General features: G+C 49.0%; 1 protein-coding gene across 1 annotated transcript in view; it reads right to left on the bottom strand.

The window, feature by feature from the left end:
- LOC144165208 (monocarboxylate transporter 9-like) overlaps window positions 1–24,856 on the bottom strand; it is a 178,564-nt gene that overhangs the window by 11,058 nt on the left and 142,650 nt on the right. The window contains exon 4 of the mRNA XM_077695327.1: window positions 4,422–5,711. Within this exon, the coding sequence (XP_077551453.1) occupies window positions 4,422–5,711 (1,290 nt within the window). The remainder of the gene's footprint in view (window positions 1–4,421; window positions 5,712–24,856) is intronic.

Raw genomic sequence — 24,856 nt, 5'->3', positions numbered from 1 at the left:
TTTTTTCTGCCTTGGTGCCTACTGTCTTATGTGCCATATGTCTGAAATATGCACTGATTTGCCCTCTCTTGTTCTCTGGTGTTTTCTTCGATTGTTCATTGCTTATTTCTTCGTGCTGGCAATTTATATTTCTTTTTTCTTCCTTTTTCTTTTTTATGTTTAAAACTGGTTTTCATCATTGATGTATAAACAAACCACTCCTGCTTGGGCCGCCCAAGGCCTCCAGTATTGTAAAAATAAATAAATAAATAAATAAATAAATAAATAAATAAATAAATAAATAAATAAATAAATAAATAAAAATGTTTAATTACTTGGTACGTCCATGTACGCCTCTCCAAATCCGAACTGCTTCAACTATGTCGGAATGGCACAATCATATTGACGTCGGCTACATATCGCGATTGACCCAGTTTCGAATCCGAACACGGGAACCATTTTAGATGCAAGGCATTTCTTACACACAGCCTGTCCCGCGTTGAGCGGCGTAGTCCGCACTCCTCATTACGCATGCGCAAACTCTCCTCCGTTCTTCTCTCCGACAGCTGTGCGTTATGCGCTCTCCCCAGCTCATTATCATAACAAAAGCTGGCGCTCTTTGCCTGCGTTCGCATGTGCTCCGGCGCGCTTGTGCGCAACTTTCCTCCGCTGTCTCCTTTCCTTCAAGCGCGCATATAAAGCGGTGAGCGCTCGGCGCCCGTTCAGTTAAGCGCACGCTTTGGCTTGACACAGTTGCTCTACTCCGCTTGACTTTGCTCGTGCTTCGCTTGACGACGACGACTCCATTGAATCTTCCGATGAAGACGGTCTTTACGTACTTGGAACTCTACGTGTGATTGAGCATCATTTAAGGTTCACTACACTTCAACCACATTTGGGTAACCAACACAACGGAAACGCGAATTGAACCCGGTGAGATGCCTTGCATCACCCCAGGGATCCCCTCGTGGGAAGGTGGCGGAATTTTTTTTCTTCAATTCACCCACTATCATCACCATCGCCAGTGAAAGTTGGCTTTCCTGCAGTGCGTTTTGTATTTACGCCACGACATTTTCTCACCAACGAGAGTTATACAGCTTCGCTGTAGAAAGACCGAAGGTTCGCAGAGGAAGGACCAGACTTGCCTTGGGAGCTTGTTGGAGGTAAGCCTCTCGTTTGGATTAGATTTATTTTGAATTACGAATGTCCTGTAGCTAGTATTGCCTGCTCTGACTGTTATTTCTGCAGCCGTTACGGTAACTTCGCGTTTCGTGCAGTGCTCTTTCTCCCCCTTTCCCTTTTTTTTAGACACGTGCGTGAAAGATTGTTCGGCAGCGTGCGACATATCGTTGTCTGCGGATCGTCCTGTTTCCCCCGTGTCAAGTGTTGCGTCCACGCACACCAGACGTAATAAAATTAGCAGTTATCAAGCCGCTGCCGGTTTGTGCATACTCAAGTTCTAGTCATACAATGGTCCGGATTCTGTAAACTGACGGCCGTCTTTGGGAATGACGGGGTTTTGGCGTTAGAAATGCGTGTTTTCCTTGGTTCGGGAGTCCTCTGGTCGTAGACAGCCGAAAAAAATAGCGCCGCTCCTGAAGAGAAGCAAAACGACAGCTCAAAGCGGCGCCACACTGGGCGCAAAAAAAAAGAAAAGAAAAACAGAGAGCCATTATTACGAGGAGGAAACGACAGAAAGGAACGCGATGGTGTCGCTTCTAGTCACTGTTATTTGCCTTTGTAAATATACCTACAACATTTCGTCTTTTATTGCTGAGCTTCTAGGTGCTTTCATCTAATTTGCTGAAGCTACTCAATTTATCGTCGGTAGACGGAAAAATCGCAATCCTAAATGCTGTCGGCATGCTTTATGCTAGCGCGAGAGAATTGAAAAGCAGGCGATGGCTGTTTAACGAAGAGCCATTATAGCTGTGCTTGAACCATCATGATCTTGCCCAAAAATACTTTCGTGACGATGTATAATTGATCATGTCCAGAAGAAAACACCCCATGCAAAGACAGAAACCGCCGGACTGTTACATGCTCCAGCCCCCCCCCCCCCTCTTCCCCCCCCCCCCCAACTTTTCTCTCAGCATATGAATGACAATTATTCACATGTTTAGTATCAGCGTAGTGCAGACAGTCTGCAGAAAAAAAAAACATTTTTTTTCGTGTTTCAAGTAAGCTCAATGAATGGGCACCCGAGTAGCTTCGTCCAGCCGTGTTACAGACTTGAGTGTGGAAGATCCCAGTGACTATGAATAAAACCCTCCAAGCACGTGTCATTTACATGCTGTTTCCGTTTTTCTTTCATTTCGTTTTATACGTTATGAAAATAATTTTTTCTTTTATTTTTTCAGTCTCTGAAAGTTCCCTTTCAGGCTATGCTCCTGGTCGAATAATATATACATGATAAAGAAGAGAAGATAACAGTTTGTAAACCCTGTTATTATGACATGGCTTGACATTTCATTCTTACAAACTGGTTCGATTTTCCACTTGCTATGGGAATCACATTGATTTGCAATGCGTTATGCATAGAAGGAAAAGCTGAAAATTTAAGAATGTGGAATGATTTCGACTAGGGTGTAGCCCCAAGCTAGACATCAGGATGGATAGGTTCCGCTGTATCACCCTTCGAACGACGCTCCTCTGCGTTTTCTTTCTCCCGACTCCCGGCCTGGCTACATCGGCGGCGACCGCCGCTCTAGCCCGGCTGTGGCCGCCGCGGCTGCGTTCGGAACGCCACCTCCGCGAATTCCAGGTAACGGCTGCAGAATCTCTGGGTTCACTCTTTGTAGAGCCACGTATGTGAATTCAAGTGACGTTGCGTGGGCAATTGTTGTGGGTGTCGTTTAAAGCTTTGCTTTCTAACCACCTTCACAGTGTGGATTGGAGCCATTGTTTTTTTCGCTCATTTCATTAGTTATATCAATTCATTTAACCACGCCTACCCAAATTTTTACCCTGCTCCATTTGCGATATATTCGTTGAAGTAACCTTCTTCCAGCGCAATATTATCTATGTCGTCGCGACTAGCAACTAGCGCAGTTCATAATGCTTAACCAATTATCCAAAGAGCACCTGACTAATCCACCGTCTAGCCTTCTCACAACGTGTTTAACACAAATAAAAGATAGCTGGGATATTAGCTCACTGCAAGCGATGCATTGTAGTTCAACCTGTTTCCCACCATTGACTCGTTTGTTTTCTTTGTACGTTTTTCTTCAAACAGCTCTGGATGCTCCACGCACCCGAACCAGAAACATTTACCCGAAGCAAGGGCGTAGGTGGATCCAGTTAGGTTGATGTATGTTGTTAATGTATGTTACCTCATTGCTGTGCATGTTTTGCGAGTAGGGGACAGTGTACGTCCTTCCTGTATTCCGAGCCGCTTTTAAACGCGACGCCAGAGGGCACTGGTCGCGTCCCACTACTTTCACTTTGACGGGGGCTGCTTGTAAAGAAAATTGCCCAGGAGTGGTACCCGGCACCTAAAGCCGGCGGCAGAGGCTATGCTTTGCTGCTTCTCCCGGTGTTGTTGTTGTAGCCGGAGAAGGACGGTGCCGGGGCGCGATGCGGTGAGATCTATTACAAGGGGACTACCACACGCAGAGTCCTTCCGTCGTAAGCGGGATGAGATGTCGTCGTGTAGACCTACGTTTGACGCCGTTTGACAACGGACGCGGCGCGCGTTTGTGGCGGCTAATCTGAGGAGCTGGACTTGTCTAGTAGTACTTAGTCCTCAATCAATAACCCAGGCGCCGGCGATGGCGGCGCGCCAACGCTCAGTCAGGGCTTTGACTCTTCCCCTCCAGTGAGAATGTCTTTCCTCGGCCTAAAGGGGCAGTAGGGCAAGGCGATGACGGGATTCGGGAGGACCAGTAGGGAAGAGAAATAGTCGGGGCGAATGGGATGTATCTGTGTTCTTAGGTGTGATTCGGCAGCATATGAATTGGTGAGTTGTGTATGCTGTATTTGATGTTCATCGGGGCAAATTTGGGTAGAGCGCAGTGGGACGACGCGGAGGACGGTTGTGTGGGTGCACACCGGAGTGAACGTGGTCGTCTCCCGCATTGCTTATATCCATGACTCTCTGCACATTAAAGTCTACTGCCCGTGGAGCAGGCTTTGTTTTCTTCGACTGCACCACCGGTTCTCGGGTCATCGAGGGGGCGCCAATTCAAAAACAACCGAATTAACACCAATTTAATTTAACTTATCCCATTCAAGATTGGCATACTAGTCTTACAAACGCTCTAGAACACAACTTTCTAATGACAATTGATTTTTTTCTAGGACAGCTTCATTGCTTCTGCATTTTACGTGGGAAGAGATTGGGCACGCCTAATAATGAGGCACAAAAACAATTTTTATGTCTACTTGATGCTGAATGATACTCATCGGTGCCTCAAACTTTTGTGGAAGACAACAATACTCACCGATAACGGGAGGTCTCAGAAAGCCCCCTGTGGCCCCCAGTGTTGTCATGAATCCAAATGCTATGGGAAGGTTAGTAGTTCCAATTTCAGTAGCCAGTACTTCCGGTGCTCCAACCACGATGTAGCCAGACGGCATTCCCATGAAAGCAGCCAGAGCCCAGAAGGCCAGGTTGCCACGAATGAATGGCGCCAACGGTTGAAGTAGGCCAAGCAGAAGGTACGCCGTTGTTAGCAGACCATAGTTGGAAATTATTCCGTAATCGCTCAAGAACGGCACGAACAATCGGCCCACGGTGTCCATGGCCGAGAACAACGTCAGCCCATGCACAGACGCATTGGGAGAGACGCCGATGTCTTGGGCGTAATCGAACATCACTGTCAGTAATGAGTCTACGAAGAAGGACCAGGTCGTGTAGCTCAGAGCGTGCAAGTAGAAGCTAGGTGTCTTGAGAACTTTCAGCGCGCTTTGTAGGGCAGAACTTGAAGCCGACTCGCCCTCTTCTTGAATCGTGGGAAGCACAATTTTCAGTGACTCTCTTCGTAGCGACGGGACCTCTAGCTGGTGGCACGAGTTGACGACGCTTACTGCGGATCTCCTGCGGCCAGACCTGCAGTCGTCCGAGCGACCAGACCTCCCTGCCAGGAGCGAGCCCGCGATGCTCAGCATGGTGCCTCTCCTGGCCAGGCACTCATTCAGGTCTGGCGGCCCGGAGTCTCCGTCGCTGCTTCTGAGAGTACCGCGTCTAGATATGACGGAAAGATGCCCGGACACGAGCGTGCCTCGCCGCGACGCCTTTGCTTCTGGCTCAGTGAAGCTCGCAATTGTGCCTCTGCGAGGGCCAACGGGGCATCTGCGATCTGGAACGCTGTTTATCGTGCTCCTCCTTGTGGAACCCGCACCCTGGGCGACGCTCACCACGGTGGCCTTCCTGCTTTGCGGCGGAACAGACAGCTGGTCAACCTCGTGGTCCCCGCATGTGCTGCTCCACACAAGCGACACGCGCCTGGGCGCTGCTGTCCTGCACGGGTCCTGCGGCAGGCCCGCCTTCTCCCACGGCGGAGTGCGCATAAGCAGCGACAGGACAGGCACGTGCAAAAGGCTGGCCCCGATAACGAGCAGAGTTCCTCGAAGTCCGTACTCGGACAGCAGCAGTTCGTACACGTTAGGGAACACCAACGATGCCACCGTAGCCCCAGCCATATTGATGCCCAGGGCGATTCCCCGCCGTCTGTCGAAGTACTGGCTAACGCAAACAATGATGCTGTTCAGTATGATCCCTTGGCCAGTACCTAAACAGACAGAAAGAAAGGGCCACAATCAAGTCAGCCAGCAGTGTAACTTCAAATATCAGTTATGTTGCACACATATGGGACACCGCCGCCTCTTTCGGAGTTTCAATGATCATTTACGTGTTTGCTCTTCGGGAGCCACACAGTACCGTCCCTAAGATGATCAAGGAAACTTCGCAGCAATATTGGCGTATTAAAAACCGCTTCAAGATAGAAAATGAATACAAAGCTGAAAAATCTGTTCAACTTTTAACTACCGCAAGGTAGAACTCATCACACTTGATGGGGCTGACATTATTTCATCGCTTTAAGTGTAAAGCGTGCACTTGTAAGTGTATGGCGTCGTCATTCACAGAATGAAACGTAAAAGCGGCATACAGTATAAGGGTAAACATTTCTGCAGAAGTACGCTGTTTAATAAAAACTACGTAATAGCACAGCTGCAGAAATTCATGAGATCCCACTAGAACCAACATAATTTCTGTCCACCCGCATAGGTGAAGTACTAGCACACGTGATAAACCTAAGATTAAGTACAGGTGTTTTTTCTGAAGAATTAAAAGTCGCACGAGTGACGCCGGGGAGCAAAGGTGAGAAAAGGGAAGAAAATAAGCTTAGAAATTACATGCCAGTCTCTGTTCTGCTTTGCTGTCTAAAATATTTCAGGATGTTATGGGAATTGTGGATACGCGCGATCCCGACTCGGTACGCTGCAGCGCTCCCCTACCCGCGCCGCTCTTCGACGACGACGCAGCTTGCGCTAGATTGAACAGTAGGAGGGCAACACTGCAGGGGTTTGCTTGCGCCTCGTGAGATGGCGGGCTTGGAATCAGGAAGTTGGATAGTCGCTTCGCGGGTGAAGAAGAAAATAACTTTATTTTCACAAGGATACCCTAGTCCAGAGCTCCCAGGATAGCCCTTAGGGGCTTCCCTGCGCGGTCAATGAGTGTCCTTTGAACTTCCGCGCTAGAGTCGGCCAGCCTCCTTTCTGATCAAGTGTGGGTAGGATTGGGTATTGGGGGAAGGTTAGGGTTCTGTGTACATGTTCAGAGAGTGTTATAGATGCTAAGAGGGTGATATTCCCCGCAGTTAGGACACTTGGGGTTACCAGGTAATCGTTGGAATTGGCGTGTTTGGTGTACAGTAGGTAGCGTGTTTGTCTGAATTTGCCTTAGTAGAGCGGATTCCCGGTGATTGAGTGTTTTGTTTGGTGTTGGGTGCTTTTGTCTGTTTTTACGCGCTGTACGTAGCAGTTCCTTGATGTCAACTGGTTCTTGAGGTCCTGGTTGTGTCCTACGTTCCTTTGAATGTGGAAGTGCATTCTCAGGCGCCCGGTGGTTTAACGCTCGGGCGAGTGCGTGTGCGCTCTCATTTCCTGGCATGCCTTCGTGACCAGGTACCCAGATTACCTTGTACCACTTCTGACTTGAAGCGATGACCTTTTTGAGTATGTGAGCGGTATTTCTTTGCATTCTGTTGCAGAGAAGCTGTCGGAATGCAGCCTGAGAGTCGGTGTAGATGTACATTGTACCGGTGTGTGGTGAGGGAGGCGGCTGCGGCGCTCGGCGGCGGCGGTGGTCGGTCGGCCGCTACGAGCGGGGAGCTCAAGGCGTGCGGCGGCGAAGCGATCCGGCGCTTCCCTTCCAGCCTGGTCCTACCATCGTCCACCCGTAGCGCCGGGAGTCGAAATACTCCGGCCGCTCGAGCAACGCGGGACCCGACGACGGCGACGAAGACGGGAGCGCTAGGGGAGTTTTGGGTAAACTCTGTTGCTGGCCGGCGTCGGTTTCCTTTGTTTCTTGTCTGCATACCATGCCCGCGCCTTTTACACGGCAGCAGCGTGTCTGCGATCGTGCGAGTCAGACGCGTGCCCACAATGTCCTTTTTGATAGGTCATCCAATTTCTTTGCTCACCATACTATTATTAGCAAAGTCCAATGTGCCTTCAAAACATGACGGTCAACAGAGCCGGCGCTCGTTATAATAACAGATAAATAATCAAAAACATAAAAGAGAAGAATTTTACGTTGGGATTATTACAACACCTGAGGGAAGCATTTGATTTAATTTGATTTAAGCACAATTGTTAAAAAATTCGACTAATATGTAATTGAAGGCGCAGCCAACAAATTGATAGAAAGTTATTTAAACACCTGAAAACAGCTTGTATGTTTTGGAGAGGCTAGGTCAGGTTTCTTAACAATTCAGCGCGGTGTACTATATGGATCAATATTGGGACCCCTCCTCTTTCTGGCCTATATTAATGACATCACGTCTGTTCCGCATTCTCGCGAGCTAATAAAGTATGGAGATGACACCGATGCCTTTTTCACACCAACAATTGTGATAAACTATTCAAAAAAACCTTAACCAGTATGTTTCATTGCTTTCCTTGTGGCTTCCGCAAAATGATCTGCAACCAAACTCTGTAACGACAAAATATGTAATACTTAAGCCAACAAACAAACCGGCCATTTCAGAGCCAACAGTATAATATTAAGGGACCACAATTGACAGGACCAGGCAGCAAAATTTGTAGAAGTATGGTTCAACGAAAATTTAACACTCGCCATAAACAATTAAGGAATGAACTAGCCCGAACTGTTGCAACGTTGTACCGAATCGCGCACATTATTCCACTGTTGTTAAAGACACAGCTGTTGGCACCGTTTTTTAGTCGAAGATATGCTATGGTGCACTTGTATGGGGAACTACAACTCTTCAAAATTACAAACAAACTTCCGCCTTGCAGAAACGAATGCCAAGGATCTACGTTACTTACAAAGGCTACATCAGCGACCTTTGAACGGCCCCGCTATTCCGTCAATACTGCATGGTTCGATCGAACGAGATTTTTTTTACTTTAGACTGCTACAGAATATGTATTAAAATAAGGCACAGATCGAATACAACGAACCTGACAGAACGTACGTACTATTGATAATCGGCATACCCCCAGAACCAGAACCAATTATGGAAACAGTGTCATATCAAACCATTACATTCCTAAATTAGGTAGCTGATCATATCATATCGACTTTATTGTCTTTATGTAAAAAATTACCACGCTAATAACAGACGTAGTTATAAGAAAGAACATTCGTTTTTCTTAAGTCCAAGTTACCGTTTACATGTATGATGTTGTTTCTCCTCTAGTTTATTTTTTTAATTTTCTTGTTCTTTTAAGAAACCCAAAACTAGAATTCTGCAAATAAATCAATTGAGCGATCACCTCTCCCGCTTGATATGTAATTGTTAGCTGGATCGTTTTGCATGCTTGGGACAGCTCTTACAATGTATAAAACACCTGCTGCTAGTAATTACTTTTGTAGACCCTGCGTCGTACTTTAATATTATTTTTCGAGATCTTTCTCGTGCAGTTTGTTGCGTGCCATTGCTATATTGTTTTTCTATCTGTAGCGTTGATGAGTGTATGTTATAGTATGAAAGTGCTTGCACATGTTTTCAATGCGCTGTACACGAGCCAACGCGATGGCCTGCGGTTCAGTCAAGCTGTGAGTGTATGTTGTATTATAGGAGTTGCTTGCATATGTATTATATACACTGTACTACGGCCAATGTGGCGGCCTGCGGCTCCATCAAGCTGTTTCTCCTCAGCTTTTCCTCGAGGCCTCCAGCATGATGTCCCTATGATGCTAGATGAATTGTTCTATTCTATTATACCGTCCATTATGGCAAAGGTGCACATAAAACATGGTCTGTACAACGGTGTAAGATGTGCTATTAGGTGAGGACACACCTTGCAAAACAAACGTCTACTCGTCGTTTCAATAAAGTCCCCAAACTGACACCGCTGAAGCGGTTCACTGCACCGCCCTCCAGCGGCAGACAAAAAATCTGCCCGAGCGCCGGCCACTCGGAGGTATTCCGGTCTTTTTCGGCTCCTTGTCGAGCCTTTTCGGCAGCTTCCGTTGAGTCTTCTCGGCAGCGACTGGTTGGTCGTCTAGTCGATGTCTGCTTGCCGTGGCTTCATCGGTTCCGTCGGCCGGTGGGGCAGACAATAATTTTAAGAAAGCCGCCTTAGCGCTCGCCACAGCTACTCAGTACAAGCAGCGGCAAAAAAGCGTCCGCTGCCGAAACACTGCCCCGACATACAAGGAAAGTAGCTGTTCTCAAATGGATTAAACCAGCAGCGAGTACGCAGATGTTTCGTCGTCGTAAAGGACGTTTAACCGAAACTCGGGTAAGTCCACGCACGAAGCAGCGGAGACGAAGCGATGTTGTCAAAGTGACTGTCGGTGTCCAATTACTGACTCTTTAATTCCATTATTGTCTACCTTAAACAAAATTCGTAGCGGAGATTTGACGCTTGCTCAATAGACATAAAAGACCTTTTCTACTCTCTACCCCATGACGAACTGCTTATTTGTGTGCAGGAATGTATTGACGAACGTGGTGTTGCGTTCTTAAACAACGCATACACGCCTGCGGGTAGGTTTTTGGAGCTCCTGTCTGTGTACCTTAGGTCCACGTATGTGTGTTTTGATGATAAGACTTTCATGCAGAGGAACGGCATTGCATTGGGTCGTGTATAGCGCCAGTATGTACCTCGCAAAACTGGACAGAAAAATTAACGAGCATCTCGATGATTCGAAAGTGTTGAAAGAGTTCCGATACGTCGACGACTGCATTGTTGTTGTAGACTGTGTGGCCCAGAGCCTGGAAGCCCCTGCAGAGCGTGTCATTTCGCTTTTTAGCGAGCACCTGAAGCCTTTGCTTATTAGTAGCGAGTTACCCCACAAAGCCCACAGCAGGGTTTTAGAACTGGACCAACATTTCGCCAGCAACCATGTCTGCTAATGTTACGCTCCTAGGGCAAACAAACCACTCCTTCCCTCTAGGTCTTCCCACTCTAAGCTGGTCAAGAGAGCCATTGCTACCCTGTACGTCAGGAGTGCCTTATCGAAATCATGCCCGCACATGATGCAGGCGAGCCTGGCTCAGCAAGCTGAGCGATTATCGAGTTCCGGTTACCCCCACACCTGGTTGTGTCAGTAGTCGAAAAGGTGCTTAAAGAGGCTAAGCTGGCAGAGGGAGACACGAGGCCAGCAGGTGACAGGAATCCCGAGGACAAACGAAAGATCGCGGTGATTCCTTACATCCACCAGCTGAGCCACAACCTCAAGCGTATCGCTCGACGCGCAGGGACGAATGTGGTTTGTTCTGCACCCGACAAGCTTGCAACGCTTTGTGCCAGATCAACGGCACTTGAAAAGAAGAGAATGGGTGCCGCACGAAGCACCAAAGTAAGTTCGTTGCCTGCACTTAGGGAGTGGTGTACTTGGTTCCGTCACCCTGCAAAAAGGTATGTATTGGCAAACTGGCAGGTCTATTAATGACAGACTCCGTGAGCACAAAAATAATGCTAGTAACGCGATAAGCGGGCCACTTGGAATTCATTGCCGTGACTGTAAGAGCGCTCCATTTTTTGAAAACAAAAACAAAGGTTCTCGCTAGGAGCCGTGAATCGGTAACGCGGGAGATAATGGAGGCACGTGAGATTGTGCGGGGGGGATGGTTGCATTATTGTTTCTTCAATATCGCGGTGGGGCAAGGAAATCGCGTTTCTCAATGGTGTCTATTCTGGTTGAGACAGCATGTGTCAGGGTAAAAGTGTGTGTTTTAATATTTTTTCATTCCTAATTTTTGCGTGTGATTTTAGTTGTGCATTTTAAACTTTCCTGGGTTCCACATGTCTACTTGGTAGTAGTATATATGCGCGTGTAATCAACGCAGTTTGTTAGTCTGCGCTGTGTGGTGTGTCCTCTTCTGTCATCCCGTCTATGTAGCGCAAATTTTATTTCCATCATGTCAGACCAACTAGACCGTCAGAATGCTTTAATGAACGATTTTGAAACTCCTCACGGCAGGCGGATTGCTCCCACATGTGGGTAGTATCATGGTGTAAAAACTGCCAGTGTACACCGGGGACCATGATTTGTCGTAAAAAGGCACATTTATCACGATTGCACCTCCCCACAAAACGCAGTATATATGCGTGAATACAACGTTTGTCCTAATGGAAGTATAAAAACTCCCACGCCTCCTGCTACACTTCCTCCACCCCTTTTTCCTTTACGCCTCCTTACAGAATGACTGCCAGTTCTTGTCGCGTGTCGTGGGAGCTCTAGCGTCCCCGAAAATTTATTGTCGGTGTGAACTTGCGGTCGCCCGAATGGATGTGAAGTGCTTCCCGACAACCGAAGCTCCTTGCGAACATTATGGAACCAGCCTAGACTAAAGTGCGACGCACTGCAACGTCGCCTGCGAGTCACCGACCTTCGAGCCGATGGAGTACGCCAGCGAAACGAGGCAACGCCTAAATTCAATGATCGCTAACGGAGACTGGAATGCGGCATTTATTAAAAGAAACCAGCACGCCAATAAAAGAACGTTGGCGTTCTCCTGTTGGTTGTTGGCTTCACTGTCTTCTCGTGCGTGCGCATAGGAATTTTGTATGTAGTCATGGTGCTTTTCTTCAACCGCGGTTTCAGTGGCTGCAAACCATCTAATAATAAACGACACACCCAACACTGCACGAAAAACACACCACCAATAATGAGAGAGCGAACTAAACTTACGGATATTGCTCCAGGGGCGGTATTCTCGAGTTTTGTCCCTTTTGCGTCCCTTTCAAAAGTGTCCCTTTTGGCGAGCCCTGATTGGCTAAAAGCAAACAACCGGAAGTGACATAACGCAAGCGCGGCAAACCTACTGCCAACCTTCCTCCATGCTGCCAACGTCCACTTCTTAACCGGAAGTATACGTCACGATGAAAGGGACGCAAAAGGGACGTTTTCAAAAGGGACAGTTACGAGAATACCGCCCCAGAAGCCAGCTTTCGTGAAGTGACTACTGCAAACCCCATTTTGTTGCTGACACCTTTTCCAATGCGGAGCATAGTTATCCAAACCTTTCGGGCTTTCTAATCTCTAAGAAAGGTATGAACGCTGGCTTTTCCCGGCACTGAGCGATTTCTATACTGCGGTACACAGCACATTCGATTGCTTTTTCGTTTTGCGTTCTTAATCCCCACGTTTCCGAACGTTCCGGATGCCTTCGCCCGGGACGCCGATCATCTACAAACAGCTTCGGGAAAAAGGCGCGCGAAGGCGCCACCGTTGCTGGAAAGTGCGAATAACTGAACGGAATGCATTCACAAGAACTACCAATGAATGTTATAAACACTCTGACGAACAACCAACCCTAGGCACATGCGATGCAGAACACTACTTAGTGATAAGAAAGCGCGTGGTCAGCCGCTTGCATCAGCAATTGAGGGAGAAATGCCAGACTCACGCCTCCATTACACCCGGGCAACGCTCCAATCAATCAAGAGTAACAGTCACCCCCGTATTCTGAGTCCCTCCTCCACTCGAGCCTCCGCTCGAGAGGACCCTTGAAAGCAAGTTTCGGTTTCATAAACTAACCTCCACTCGAGTGTCTCCTCCAACGGAGGAGCCGCTCGGCGATTTGGAGGAGCCGCTCACGATTTGGAGGAGCAACTCCAAGGTGTTGTCTGTGCTACCTTGAAGCAGCCCTCCAGTACTACGCTCCTCTCGGTTCGAGCCGGCTGTGCTCGCTCGCCTCTTTTCCGGAGCATGTATCCCGCATTGACGAGGCATATAGTGAAGGTTCAGGGGATTTCCGCACCGTGAATTTGCCATGTCAGCGCATAAGGTACTGGCTGAATACGCTTGAGCACTTCAGCAAGGGCGAATTCGTGTCGCGGTGCCTCCCAAATCGGTCACTGCTGGAGCTGCTGAGGTGGCTGCCGAGCCAAACGCTGAGCTGCCGAGCCAAACGCCAGCAACCGCGGCCACCCACTGCTCCCTGCGTTCCGGCTGCTGGTAACGTTGCGATGTTATGGCGCCGGGACATTTAAAGTTGTGATGGGTGCCTTCGTCAACGTTTCGCCACCGACAATCCGCGTCGTCAGGCGTTGGTTGGAACTCGTAATTCGAAGCGTCGTGATGTTTTCTGCGACGGCGGGCGAGCTCCGAGATAACTGTGCGGACTTGTCTTTATCCTCGCAATGACAAGGTTGTCGCTGTCATGTACCGAAAGTCATCGCTCTGTAATGAAGGTGTCACACTAACCTATGACACGGCTACCGTAAGCTGCTTACAGTGCGTATGAAGCAGACGATCGCCGTATGGAAACGAGCGAGCGTGATGTCTGCTCCAAAGCCCAGTTTTCTTTTTTTATTTTTTCTTCGAGCCGCCTGCGCTGCGAGGCTTCGCCCCTCTCCAAGTGCCCGTCGCTTTGTGCTCGCCTGCTACCTCGCGCTTGCGTCCTTGCGTGCTGTCGAAGGGGGACATTTCTATCGGGTTCACCGTGGTGCCTGTAAAATTACACACGCACTACTTTGTAATTTGAACATTATGTCGGCTTTGAACTGCCGATAGTGGCGTGAACCGAAAAGAACAAATAATTAGGCGCTCACTGTGTCGGCAATTCCGGTCTATGATATGCGCTCGTCACGCATGGAAGCAAACCGCCCTATACCTCCAGCCCTTCCGCTGACATATCGTTATCTTGGCTGTCATCCGTAGGGGGGGCCCTGAAACTTATAGTAATCGATAGGATCAGAAAGAACAGGAGACACAACGGGATACGAGGAGACATGGAGCAGCGTGCACAAAAACAAAACAGATTTATCGTCTGCTACCGAAGTGTGTGTGCAGTGTGGCCAGACCAGAAAACAGTTATTTCTAGTTGTGGCCACCTGGTTCATGTTATTTTCGTGCTCCTCTCAACCATACAAACTAATATTTCTTAAAATAGCTGTATAATTACTTAACAAAAAATAAAAACATTAAAAAGTTATATTTCTTAAGCGTACTTTCATGTCTTGAATAAAAAAATTGCCATAACCTCGCCCCCAGATGCCTTTCGCTGCTCCTCCGAAACTGCGATCTCGAGGGTCCCTCCAAACGAAGGATTTCCTCGGAGGGTCGGCGTCACCACGTTTATGAAATGCCTGGAGACCTCGAGTGGAGGTGTTGCCCTATCCTCCACTCAACGGAGTGGAGGAAGCACTTTGAGTGGAGGAGGGATTCAGAATACGGGGGTCAGTATCAAACGCACACAGTCCCTCCTTAGTCGCCCACTAGGCGCATCTCAGTCCAAAACAGCTCACACTAATCGAATGGCATATTTAACATCCAGGTACCCAGCTACTATAACTCCTTATAACTCTCAAAGAGATACACACTCTTGAGGAACGCCCCTATCCAGATTATCAAGGAGCTCCTAATGAGCTCATTGATGCAGATATCACAAAAGCGGAAGTCAGTGCCGCACTTGTGGATCTTAAAACTAATTCAGCCCCTAATTCAATTCCTGATATGGTCACCAACTACAGCTTGCGTTATTTACTCGAAAACTCCGATACCACATCAACTTAGTTACTTAGCCAACGTTGAAACGCAGGTACCTTGCCTAAAATGTGAACCCACGCAATGATGTCTCAAATCGTAAGCCTGGCAATCGCTTAAGCATCGCTAACGTTAGACTGATATCACTCACATCTTGTATGGGAAACTTCCTAGAGCATATTTTCCATGCTCGCCTCAGCGCATAAATCAAAGAAACTCTCCCCTATCCACAACATTTCGCTATCGTGCTATGGTCTGAACTTATGACGTTATGTTCTTTGGGACGTTCTGGCCGCAACCATCACTCTCAACTCATCTTAAATCCCTTTCACCTCCTCTCTCTTCTTTCAAACACTGGTTCGCGCCGCCGGAGGGACCGGACCGAGCGGCCTGGTGGCGAGCTCTGGTGGCTCACGTTCGTCAGGTCCTCCCGTCTGTATAGATAATTATTTTTCCTTTCAGAACCTCCGACTTTGGGGGTCTTTTTTCGTGTGTGTGTGTGTGTGTGTGTGTGTGTGTGTGTGTGTGTGTGTGTGTGTGTGTGTGTGTGTGTGTGTGTGTGTGTGTGTGTGTGTGTGTGTCAATAAAGTTTACCAACAACAACAACAATACCTTTATGTTCATCGTGGCATCCTAGCCATACTACCACGGCGGACACAGCTGCAATGTTAGCCTGAGGCGTTACCAAGGCCTTCGATAGAGTCACGCATCGGGCAATATTACAGGGCCTTTCCACTACCTCCATTGGAATAAAAACATACAACTCCATTAAAGGCACTTTCACCTTCCTCACTTCAGGAACAGCGATAATTCGCCTTGTCCATCTAGAAACGGAAGAATTTACCCTACCGTCAATGGGAAAACAGCCAGGAGCAGTGATTTCACCACTACTCTGTAAATTATCCAGAACTTTAAATTCAAAAAGCCCTAAACAAAATGCCAAATCTTGACCACAGTCTCTATGCGGACGCTTTTATACTCTGGACCGAGAGGGCACTGACACGGAAATACAAGAAATTCTCTCATCTGGTGCGACAGCTGTTATATAGGGCGCCGCCCTCACTGGCCTCCGATGCTACCCCACGAAATACGAGCTATTAAATCTACCCACAAAGAAAAGTCAACGTTGGAATCCCAATGTACACTTTACATTAAGTCAACCACCGTATCGATTGTCTCTAAAATCGGGGAAGAAGACGAAGATCGGCTTCGCCGGCTGGTTGCTTTTGCTGCTCTTCAGTTTTTCCGTTTTTTGTACCGGTGGTTCTACGCAGTGCCTACAATCCTTTGCGCTGCCTCCTTACCACCACCCAGTGACTTCAAAAAGCCGGATTCGCCGTGTCAAACGGCTTCAGCGAAGCTGGGAGCGGACCCTGCAGCCTAGCAGGGTGCCGCCATCGCCTGCGCTTCATGCTGTCGTAATGGACGGAACTCACCAACGTCTATCTCCTCCAAGCGGACCACATCAAGGTATTCCCACAAGTACATGCGACTCCACTCCCGATCACAACCCAGAAATCCCACCAGCCCCTAAAAAGCGTGCTGTTGACCAGCAACCTGATGGTCAGAACGTGTCTTCAGAAACCACTGACATGGAAACAAATCAAGGAGAGTTCACGCTGGTCACTTACAAAAAAAAGCGAGCCGCTGGGATTCCCGTCGTCTTTGAACCAGCTGAAGGCTGCAGTTTGTGGAGAGTCAACCCCAACGTATTGGCGTCAGAAGTCGTGGCAACGGCACAAGAAAAGGTTTTAACCCATCGCCTAAACAAGGATGGAAGTCTTATTGTGACTGTGTCGTCCCTTGCCGCTGTCAACCGACTTCTTCACGTCTCCTCCCTTGCTGGCATGACAGTCGAGGCGCGCGTGCCTCGTTCATACATGGCGACGTATGGGAAAATCCAAGGCGTGCCCCTGGAGTACACGGATGAGGCACTAGCGAGTTACCTGAGCGATCAAGGTGTGGTATCTGCCCGTCGGCAAATCACCTACTCACGCGATGAAAATCAAGTCGTCGCTGAGACCCGCCGACGCTCTGTCATCTTGGAGTTTAAGCCGGGTTCCCCTCTGCCTGCTAGGGTGTTCCTTGGTTTTTACAGCTTCCCCGTGGCAGAATACATCGGATCTGCCACACAGTGGTTCAAGTGCCAGAAACATGGCCACATCGCCAAGAATTGCAGAGGAAAGCTTCGCTGTAAAATATGCTCTGGTGACCACTCCCACAAGGACTGTACTTCGCGCAACCAACTCCGCTGCGCGAACTGTAACGGCCCACATCCCGCGTCGTTTGGTGCTTGCCCGAAGAAAAAGGCAGCTACTCTTGCACGCAGTGTCGAGCAAATACAAGGGAAAGCTCCTGCACGACGTGAGCCGCCGTCGAACCCTGAAGTCGTACTTTCAACTGTTATTGTGCCTTCAAGTGACCCTCCGCTTAATGGTGAAGTTCCCACAAACAAGTCCTACGCGCAAGCTACACGGGATAAATCTTCCAGCAAAGCTTCTCAGGTCACACCTGACGCGCGCCCACAGGACGCAGCCTCCCCACCAACTCGACGTCCCCGCAAAGAACAGGAACGGACGACAGGTCAGCCCACGCAGGCCGATATCACCGGTATGCTGATCCCAATGCTGTTCACAGCAATCAGGGCTCTACTACGTGCCCATCCCTCGTATGGACATATCCCTGAAGTTGAAGCCGTCTTGTCCCTGGAACCTCTCGTGGCTGCGTCTTCAACTTCGCGATATGGGTCCGGAGTACACAGAAGCTGACTTCATCGGACACCCCTTCCCCGAAACCGCTCATCAACGAAAATCTCAAGACCTGTACAATCTTCCAATGGAACGCTCGCGGTCTACGCTCAAAACTTGCCGATTTTCGCCAACTTGTGCGTACATATCGATTTCCATTTATTGTAATATCTGAGTCTCGTGTTGAGGATGACTTTAAGTTAAAAAACTACAATTTGCTGCATTCTCAACGCTCGAACGGCATCAGTCGTCTTTTTATTGGTGTCCGCAATGATTTGCCAGTAGCCAGAGTTGCTGTGCCTGCTCATGAAACTGAAGAATATGTTTCTGCCAAAACCATGATTGGAAGACAGCAATTTACTTTTATTGCTGCCTACATAGAGCCAGGCAATGTCTTTGACGCCTCGAGGCTACAAAGCATTCTCACTAGCACGGCCCCGCCTTACCTAATCTGCGGTGACTTCAACGCGCACCATGAGATCTGGGGTAGCGCACATTCAAGTGCCCGTGGAACGAAATTAGCGGAGCTGCTTATCAGAAACTATATTGGGCCCATTAATGATGGCAGCATCACATACATGAAAAACGCGACAGTGAGCAGCTGTATTGACGTTTCTTTCGTATCAAGCTGCATCGCTCAAAAATTTTCCTGGTGCACAGACCTGGAAACGAGGGGGAGCGACCACTTCCCAGTTCTACTATCCTATCTCGAGAAAGATATACTCCGATTGGGAAGGAAGGTAAAGTGCACAAACTGGGATGCTTATGAACAGAGCGTGGGCCTGAGGATCACTGCAGCGACTTCAGATGACGACCTCATTCCCTTCATGGCTCGATGTCTCAGGGAATCAACGTGTGTCACACGAAGGTGTTCAAACATCAAGAAAGATGGGGAGTATGAGCGTTTACGAGCCATTCGCAGGCGTGCGGAGCGAAAGGCGCGTCGCACCAAAACTTTAGAAGACCTGCAACAAGCTCGCAGGGCATATAGACATGTAAGACGCCATCTGGAAAAGTTGAGCAGGCAGCAATGGAAAGATTTAGATGTTCACAAGCCGTCATCGCACATTTGGTGCGTTGTAAAGGGAATGCGTACCCATATACCGCAGCTACACCCATTCAGCGCGCTGTCGTTGCACGAAAACATTTCCCAGAAGGAAGCAGTTAACGAATACTGCAAGCTCCTGTCTGCAAGCTCATCTACTCAGATACGCGCACACTCCAACCCTTCTGCGCCACCGGCAGCTGCCTTACCTGCCTTGGACCTGCCATTCTCGATACAGGAGCTCAATGCAGCGATTTCCGACGTAAAGAAACGGTCTTCTCCTGGTTACGACGAAATCACTTATGAGGCAATCTCGCATCTATCCCAGCACTCCCGCCTGCGTCTTCTGGAGTATTACAACGCAACGTGGCTGCATGGTACCGTCCCGTCTGATTAGAAATTAGCGAAAATTATTTCTATCTTAAAGCCTGGAAAATCACCAACACTTTACGACTCGTTTCTACCGATAGCCTTACTTAGCTGTGTTGGGAAATTAATGGAAAAGATGATCTTCAAAAGGATGACTTGGTACATAGAAACTAAAAAACTGTACCCACCTCAAATGAATGGATTTCGACAGAACCGATCGGCTATTGACAGCATTATTACCCTCGTATCGTCTTTGGAAGAAGAACTAAATTGCGGACACATACCAATTGCGGTGTTTTTAGATATTAAATCAGCCTTCGACTCCGTATATCACGATGCAATTCTAGCATCCCTTCTTTCACTTGGCTTAGGCGGAAGATTATACGCATGGATTTCAAGCTATCTTGAAGGAAGAAAACTTTTCATGTGCACAGAAGAAGGGCCTACACCATGTTATGAAGTAAGAAGAGGGGTACCTCAAGGAGCTGTATTAAGTCCTTTACTATTCAATATCGTGCTCATTCACCTGAAGCGTGTTCTCCCCCGTAGGGTCAAGATAACTCTGTACGCGGACGATATCTGCATTTGCAGTGCTTCGAGATCACGTCTAGTTACGCAACAGAAGCTCCAGACGTCACTTGCAAAAATATCAGCACACCTACAGCCTAAAGGACTTCATCTCTCCCCAGAAAAAAGCAGCGCTATGGCCTTCACCCGTAAGAGCATGGATAGATATCCTTTAATCCTCGGTGGCCGGCCCTTGAAATACGTCCGTACCCAAAGGTATCTTGGTGTTACAATCGACAGAAACCTCTCCTGGGCTCCTGAAGTAAAGAGACTACGTATGCGAATTTCCACGGCATCCCAAATTATTGGATATCTTGCTGGCACACGCTGGGGCAGCTATTGTCGTTCCATGGTGCTTCTCTTCAAGGCGTATGTTGACGGCGTGTTGCGCTACAGCCTCCCTGTCCTGCAGCAGCTGTCCCCTACAAGCAAAAGACAGCTTGAAGCGGCGAGGAATAACTGTCTCAGGACTCGGCCTTCCTAAAGGATCGTCGCGTTCTGGGACAATTGCTGAAGCCGGCTGCCTGCCCTTAGACGTGTTACGACTTCAAGAAACACTACGAATTCATTTGAGGCACAGGTTACATACAAGAACGCATTCGTTGGCTCATATCGCAGATCGAAGCAATTCCAGCTTTGGGCAAGCAATCAGGGCTATTGAAGCTCAAATTCCAACTCAAGCATCGCAGACAATGCCCTTGGGATTCCCGCCCTGGACTCTGTCGCCCCTTCGGATAAAAACATTTATACCTGGAATTGATTCAAAAAAGCAAATGCCTCAAATCAGCCTACTTCAGATGACACTCGCACACATTAACAAATTTTACACTGCAACAACTCACATTTTTACTGATGGGTCGGCAACATCTGAGTGCAGTTCATCAGGAATTTTTATTCCATCAGCTGGGAAAGCCCTGTCATACCGCCTTGAGCGACCGACTTCGTCCACGTCGGCTGAGCTTCATGGGATTAAAGGAGCCATCCGATACATTCTTCGCCAGCCGTCGACACAGTGGACCATTTTTTGCGATTCGAGGGCAGCTCTTCAGACCCTGCAACGCGCTAGCTGTTTCAGCCTTCATGAACATGCCCAGCGAGAAGTGATGTATCTCCACCATCTCGCATTCGTCTCTGGACATCGTGTGACACTACAGTGGCTCCCAGGCCACTGTGGCATATTGGGTAACCAGAAAGCGGATGAGGCTGCCCGCAGGGGCCTAGAATTGAGAACACGGAGAAGGATTTTTTTCACGAAAAATGATGCCTCAGCTATGACTAAGGCAGTAGTTTTGGCTGAGAGAAACCGCTTATGGTCCCTTCCGGAGTTTCATCAGGCCTTTCTATATTGCATAGACCCGTACATGAGAATGAGGCTGCCGGAACGACTACCTCGCCGACTGGAGACACTGTACCATCGACTGCGCCTTAATGCAGCGTTTACAAATTCGTTCCTTCATCGTATAGGCCAGGCTTCCAACCCATACTGTGACAACTGTGGCTCACCCGAAACCATCGAACATATACTACTAGAGTGCTCTGCTTATGCTGAATCAAGGGCCCGTTTACAGCAAAGAATTGAATGTCTCCAACCTGGACCAATAACACTAAGATTGATGCTTGGACCATTCCACTCACCATCCTCCCAGCGCAAAGCCCTGTCTGCATTATTTGAGTACCTCGAGGACATTGGCGTTGCTACAACACTGTAGCCATCTCCATAGCATGTGCAGTCAAGTTTTTTACTCAGCGCCCTTAAACAGGACTCTATTCATTTTTAATTTTTATTCTTTTTTTTATTCTTATCTTTTGCCTCCTACTCTTCTTCTTCCCCCTTCTTCCTTTGTTTCCCTCTCCCCCCTTCCCCGCAGAGTAGCATGTCAGCGAATTCATGCTGGCAAACCTCTCTGTTTTCTCTGTAATAAAGAGTCTTTCTCTCTCTCTGTCTCTAAAATCAAAATATTTGGACTCAGAATAAATCTTGTTAGAAATACTCCGGACTCTATTACGCAACTCTGTTTTCACGTCCCCCAAACATTCGGGTTAATTGAACGTGTCGCTACCCGAAGTAACATCACTAAAGAAGGTTCTCGACTTTGTTTTACCCAATTATTTATCATCATCCATAATACATACCACCTGCCGTACCTCCTCCCTACTGACGCGGTCCTAGCGAAAATAAATGGTCTGATACGGAAAATCATAAACCCCCTCCCGGCACTTCCGCTGGCTCGCTTGAGTCCACGGGTACGCACAACGTGGCACACGAGCTCGTAGAAGCTCACCGTATCGGCGAATTGAATCTACAAGTTAAACACTTCCAGTACAGCATCTGCCTGAACGTGCGTGATTCAAAGCACCCGTAATCGCAGCTCCAAATCTGCTATCTCACTGGCAATTCCCGCTAGCATAAAATCAGCCCCTCCCCCGAAACATGCACCCTTGTGAACACCGGGAACTGAGGGAGGAGACAGCAAAAGTGCTTGCAGAAAAGTACTTGATACGTCCAGACACAGTGTGTGTTGGAGCTGTTGGAAACACAGTGTGTGTGGAGGGAGCGTTGAGCTGCTCTGACCCGCAGAGACAGACAACCATAATAGCCGGACTACAAAAGTCGCCGCTGAACTCCGGCGGCCGGCCACGCCCTCGCTTAGAGGTCTCCTTAATGAAGCTTCTCTCTCTCTCTCTCTCTCTCTATATATATATATATATATATATTGTAATGAAGATACTACGAGCAGCAAGGGCACTTCCTTAAATGGGTATGTGCGTGGTATCGGGACAATTCCCCCAAAGCGGGTATGTGCTCGAATGTGGGACAATCCGCCACAAGCGGGTATGTGCCTGGATCTGGGACTGGCAGCCCCACCGAGAGTGCTGTGCGCGAGACTGCTTCTGAGACCCGCCGAGAGCTCGCTCTGACCCGTTTGGACTTCACGGCAGTAAGACCTCGCTATAACGCCCTGTCAATAAACCCCACTATATTTTGGTGGAGGTCCTACACTTTGCAAGGTCCCCAACCTGGAATTACGCAGCAAGCGAGTGCTTAGGCCCGTACCCGGAGGAATTGACCAGGAGGAAATGGTGTCGCCGCAGCCCGCACCCATCATGTGCTCCGGTGTTCTGCTCCAACGAGAACCCGCCCACTTCACCGGCGAGGATGATACCGACGCAGAGGACTGGCTGACCTCCTACGAAAGGGTGAGCATTCATAATAAATGGGATGACACCATGAAGCTGAACAACGTCGATTTGTATCTGGACAAAGTCGCAAGGTTGTGGTTCCGTAACAATACCACTGATACGCGCACTTGGACGGATTTCAAGGCCCGCTTCCTGGCAGCATTCGCTCGACCTGCTGTGCGAAAGCTTCAAGCTGAGCAACGCCTACGCAAGCGAGCCCAGGAAGAGGACGAGGCATACACGAGCTATATAGAGGACGTCGTGGACCTATGCAGGCGAGTGAATCCTGCGATGCCCGAGTGTGATAAAATCAAACACATTCTAAAGGGCATTGAAGACTATGCATTCCAGATGCTGCTGGGAAAGAACCCGAAGACTGTGAGCGAAGTCACAAATTTGTGCCTGAGCTACGACGAGCTGCGAAAGCAGCGCGTTTTCACACGCCAGCGTCCGTCGCCGAATGACGACTTCTCCCGAGGATCGCTATCATCCTTAACCTTGCCTCCTGACCTTGCGTGCCTCTTACCCCACATCCAGCAGTTCGTGCGGGAAGAAGTTACGCGGCAGATTTCTCTGCTCCCCAGTGCTCCTGTGCCTGCGGGTCCACTGCCTCCGACTGTGCGCCGCCTAGTTCGACAACAGGTTGCCGAGACGCTTCCTTCTTTCGACCAACCGCCGCCTCTGCCCGCTCCAGACCGGTATTCTGGAGGTCGTGGGTTCGGATCCCACCTGGCGGGCATTTTTTCTCCACTCTCTTATTTTCCAAATTCTTTAGCTTGAGCTGCTACATCCTCCCTATTGCTTTCCGAGGTCTTCTTGACTGCCAATTTTTATTTTCTGTCTTATATGTATGTATATATTGTAGTGTGAAGAGGTGACAGTGGTCAAAAGCTCTATGCTATCTCCTACCCTTGCAAGGAGATTGGCCGTCGTGCAATAACGGCAAGGAAGATGAAGCACCGGTGAACTGAACAGGCATCATCTTCAGCGTGGACCGCGAGAGGAGCGCGTGAGAGCCAGCCGTGTGCCCCATTTGCTTTGGACTGCCTTCTCTGAGCATCCTGCCGCATTTCCTTCCGCAATAAACCCATCTTACAGTTTGGTGGAGTGTGCGGGTTCTCCGCCTAAGCTCACCCCGTGTACCCTCAAGCCTGGAGCTCCGAAGTCGCACCCTGCCATCTCCCACTGAGTCAGCCATGCCTGGTGATGCCCAACACACCGCGTCACCTTCCCCGCCGGCTATCACCTGCTCCGGCGCGATCCGCCAGCGTGACCCACCGCAGTTCAATGGCGCGGACGACCAGGACGTCGAGGACTGGCTTTCTTCTTTTGAGCGAGTAAGCGCGTACAATCGATGGGACGATGTCACGAAGCTCAGTAACGCGGGTTTCTCCTTGAGGGGGGTGGCCGAACAGTGATTTCTGAACCACCCAGCTGATAGGGCAAGGCGGCCCGCATTTACAACGAACATCACTGGCGTATTCGGTCGCCCAGCTGTGCGCAAGCTTCTCGCGGAGCAGCGCTCAAGAGAACGGGCTCAACAGGCCGGTGAGACCTTCACCTGCTACATTGAGGATGTAGTAGATCTCTGCCGCCGCGTGAACCCGTCGATGCCTGAGCCCGACATGGTCAAGCACATCCTTAAAGGCATAGACGAGGACGCGTTCCAGATGCTGCTGGCGAAAAACCCCCAAAACGTAAGCGAAGTCGTAAGCTTGTGCCAAAGTTACGACGAGTTGCGCAGGCAGCGCACTTTGACTCGTCGCCGACTGCCACAGCGTGACGATCCGCTCTGTGCACTGGAAGTTGACGAAAACCCGTCCCTGCTGCGGCGCA

This window comes from Haemaphysalis longicornis, unplaced genomic scaffold, assembly GCF_048455015.1.
Source record: "Haemaphysalis longicornis isolate Haplotype H1 unplaced genomic scaffold, Haemaphysalis longicornis Haplotype H1 scaffold_14, whole genome shotgun sequence".
Classification (NCBI taxonomy): Eukaryota; Metazoa; Arthropoda; class Arachnida; order Ixodida; family Ixodidae; genus Haemaphysalis; species Haemaphysalis longicornis.
This window is presented reverse-complemented; position numbering and strand designations above follow the sequence as displayed.